Below are 3981 nucleotides of genomic sequence, written 5' to 3' on the forward strand. Positions count from 1 at the left end.
ATTCTCTTCCAAATGCACTTTATTTATATTTCATTTATAAAATAGAATTTGATTTAAACATAAACATTTTCATACCTTTTTCTCACAATATTTGTCTTTACTCTTTTTTTTTTCTCACGAAATTTATCTCCACAAAAACCATTTCCTCTATTTTCAGGTAGAGATTGCTATTATCAAGCACCAGTTTGATTTGCACTATGGGTCCCTCGAATACGTTTATCAAATTACCTATACTAAACAATAATTAATTGGACTCAAAAAAAAAAAATTCCCCTATTTAACAAGCAAAAAAACATGATTAGACGGAAACGCCATATAAAGTTATGAACATATTCAGTTCACGCTGTAATTTCTTTAATCAGACTCATTTTTTCTACAACTACTAATCTAGTAAATTAAACTACAGAAAAATAAAGATTAGTTGATTCCCACTTAAAAACCATTTAAGAACGCTATTTCCCTCTTAACTGGCCGTTGATCATTTGACACGGGTGCTATATCGAAAAGAAAAACCTATATCCAGATCATTTAAAACATTGTCAGCTTTTCTCTCAGCATACTAATAAGTCTACAGCTTCCAAGATACTGAAAGCAGTTTCATACAGGAAAAACTGGTTAAATTACATTTCTACGTAATCTGCATCAAAGCTAAGCTGCAGCAACTACTACCTATGACCAACAACATGGACAAGCACACACGCAGGTCAAAACAGAGAGAGAGAGAGAGAGAGAGCCCCATGAAACTGATTTCAGTGCAAACGGCCTTCGTTGGCGGACTTAAACTTGGCACCCTGCACCGCGGCTGCTCTGTTGGATCGCAGCGCCGCGTTGAAGTGGTTCTTGACCTGCTGTGGCGCATATTGAAATGCTGGGTTCACGAATGAGTTAAGCAGGGACGCCGTTCCCTCTCTGAGCAGAGTTCCATATCCATCTCTCCGCCTGTTCCTCAATGCCTCCTCCACCGTCATCCCCCTCCCCAAACTTGTAGGGAACAATGGCCCACTCCCAAATAGGTCCGCTATGGAACTAAATATTAACGGCATTTGTGGGAGCAACCATGGATGCGACCCCCAAAAGCTGCATTTTTCATTCACTCAAAACGTTAGCAATGCCCCATGGCCCATTATAATATACGAAAAATGCTAATGCAACTTTACTGTAGTACTCAGTAATTGATAACAGCACTATCAAACTTGCGTGGAAATATATACAACTGCAAACATGGTGATATTCAGTTGAAAACAGCATTCCACAATTTGTGTAAAACAAGACTTCTGCTTTTAGTTATCTTCAAAGATAGATTCATGTAAACCACGTGATTCATTATCTTCAAAGATAGATTCATGTGAATCATGTGATTCATTATCTTCAAAGATAGATTCATGTGAATCATGTGATTCATTATCTTCAAAGATAGATTTATGTGAATCACTATCTATTCGTGAAACATGAACAACAAATTTGACACAAAAATTATAGAATTGAATTTGACACAAAAATTATAGAATTGGATCCGTATCACACCATACAACTTCAGAATATTCAATATTTTAATTTAGTAAATTATTGATCAACTTCCATGCACACCGCTAAAAACAGGGATACAGTAGTATTATATGATACTCGTTGCAACGTTTGTATGATAAACAACAGACAACAGGACTATAATACCTTTCTGTAGTATTCATTTGGTCACTTTTAAGTGTAAACAGCTCAAAACAAGGCTATAATACTTTGACGCAAAATCCACTATTTATTGCTCAAAACGGTAGTCCATGTAGTACCCAAATGCTCAATAGCTAAAATCAAGGCTATGCAACTCGTGTAACATATATACCCCACTTCGAAGTAACATTTATAGCTAAAAACAGAACTAAAACCACGATGCGAGTAGTTAAAAACAAGACTACACAACTGGGATGTAATACCCTCAACCAGCAGCAGGACTATGTAGACTTGTATGTCGAATCCGTAGCTGAAAGCCTGTCTAAATTAACTTACAAAAAAAAACTGTGGCGAAAGACAGAGCAAGGCTGTGTAGAACTTACTTGCAAGTGCCAGTGCCGGAGCCCGGAAGGCCAGGAATGATGCCGAGAGGGGGAAAGCCCGGTAGAGATGGAGTAGAACCCCCCGGCGTGGAAGGCACTCCTGGATCAGTAGAAGGAGGAGGAATGGCTCCCACTACTGGTGGTGATGATGATGATGCTGGTGGTACAGGTGGCGTGCCGTATGAAGGCACGGTGGGTGAGGAAGAGGAAGGGGGACCGGGTGGAGAAACAGTTCCACCATAGGGAGGTACAGATGGTGTGGTGGGAGAGGAGCCTCCCCTTGATGGGGATGGAGGTGAACGGCGGGGAGTGGATCTTGGTGTACTCGGTGGTGATGTACCACCGTATGGAGGCGTCAGTGATGGTGTTGCCGGTGGAGGAGATGAGTATACCGGGCCTGTTCCTATGGGAGGGCTACCAATTCCTCCGCCAACTGGAGGACCACCAATTCCACCGCCAACTGGAGGGCCACCAATTCCTCCTCCAATTCCTCCACCACTTCCTCCGCCAACTGGAGGGCTACCAATTCCACCGCCAAGTGGAGGGCCACCAATTCCTCCACCTATTCCACCACCACTTCCTCCACCAACTGGAGGACTACCAACTCCACCTCCAATTCCTCCCCCTGCGCCACCTCCCAGCGGAGGGCAATTGCACTTGACTTGCCCTAAAGTCCCACCGCCCCTGGAAGTGGCGTATGCAACCTGCAAGGTCAAAATCAGCACCACCATTTTCCCCGTTCTCTCCATTCTTTTCATCCTCTGTTTCCCTGTGATGTTGGGAATCAGATACTGGAAATGGAGGATATATAGAAGGATTGAATCTTGGTTCATCGTCGGTAATTACTAGGTGTTCAATAATAATGGCTTTCAAATGGGCTCGCATTTTGGGGCAAATTCATTGCAAGACCTGCCTCGTCAAGGACAATTCAATTGACTAGATGGATTTGAATGCACATCGGTAATTACCATTCTCCATTTCCTTCTTAATGGGCTCACATTTTTGGGACAAATTCATTGCAAAGTCCACCTCAACAAAGGACAATTTAATTGAGGAAATGGGTAATTACTCTTCGCAATTACCCTACTCGGAACAGGCTCGCATTTTGGGGTCAATTCGTTGCAAAGCGCGCCTCAGCAAGGACGATCAATTAAATTCATATGAGATCACGAGATAGAAATACAACTCAGACCCTCGTAAATTGGCTTTGAGAAACAGCGACTGGGTGAATATTAACTTATGTCTGTACTGGTGTTGCGGAGAGCTTTATTATCCTATCTACCCACAACTCCCATGGAATTTTGAATGAAAAAAGGGATGAGAAGATATTTTAGGCACCTACAGAGTCAAAAAGTTGCTTCATTTGCGCTGTTTAACAGAGCCGTCATCAAATTTTTGCAGGTGTGTTTGGCCTGGATAAATTGAAGTGTGAGTTTGACGGGTGAGCCTTTGTCAGATTGCAGGAAAGCCGGTCTTTTATATTGCTGCATTGACTCATACTTTGGTATTGAGAATGCAGTCCCTCTGTGCTTCATTTATTGGCGTAATGATGGCGGGGTTTTAATGGGTTTTTAAGTTTTAAAGGCAGATTTTAAATGGATATCAAATTTGAATCATAAAAGGTAATATCATGACCTTTCCTATAATACCAAAAAGTTCAAAAGTAGACAAACGTACGCGCAATTTTCCTGTTCGATGCAACTGCGCATTGAAGGGCTGTAATGGTAATCAGATCCTTCACCCTTCCCTGTTCCCTGAGAGGATACCATTGTAGTTGTCAACATGCTCCGGGCGTCCTCTACGTTAGCTCATGTCATTTTCAACCAAAAAATTGGAGGGAAAGCGCAAGCAAAATTCGTTGATAGGGGAGTCCGCGAGGATTTGCATTGTGCTGCTTCATACGTATTTAAGAATATGGCCCGTCAGACATTGT

The 3981-nt window shown here is 41.9% G+C and overlaps 1 protein-coding gene across 1 annotated transcript; it reads right to left on the reverse strand.

The window, feature by feature from the left end:
* Positions 1-318: 318 nt before the first annotated feature.
* On the reverse strand, positions 319-2827 carry LOC149552495 (uncharacterized). Its single transcript, XM_089789790.1, has 2 exons — positions 2049-2827; positions 319-1077 (listed from the first exon to the last, which is right to left on the reverse strand). Exons 1-2 carry the CDS (start codon positions 2804-2806, stop codon positions 750-752), a joined length of 1086 nt encoding a protein of 361 aa, XP_089645916.1. The 5' UTR covers positions 2807-2827; the 3' UTR covers positions 319-749.
* Positions 2828-3981: the final 1154 nt, after the last annotated feature.

The sequence above is a fragment of the Cupressus sempervirens genome, chromosome 6 (genome assembly GCF_028749045.1).
Source record: "Cupressus sempervirens isolate cs-2001-9-10 chromosome 6, ASM2874904v1, whole genome shotgun sequence".
NCBI lineage: Eukaryota > Viridiplantae > Streptophyta > Pinopsida > Cupressales > Cupressaceae > Cupressus > Cupressus sempervirens.

Coding starts and splice junctions, on each gene's coding strand:
- LOC149552495 (XM_089789790.1), bottom strand. CDS start 2,806: ATGAAAAGAATGGAGAGAACGGGGAAAATGGTGGTGCTGATTTTGACC. Junction 1,078..2,048: donor TCCGGCACTGGCACTTGCAA/GTAAGTTCTACA, acceptor TGAAAAATGCAG/CTTTTGGGGGTCGCATCCAT.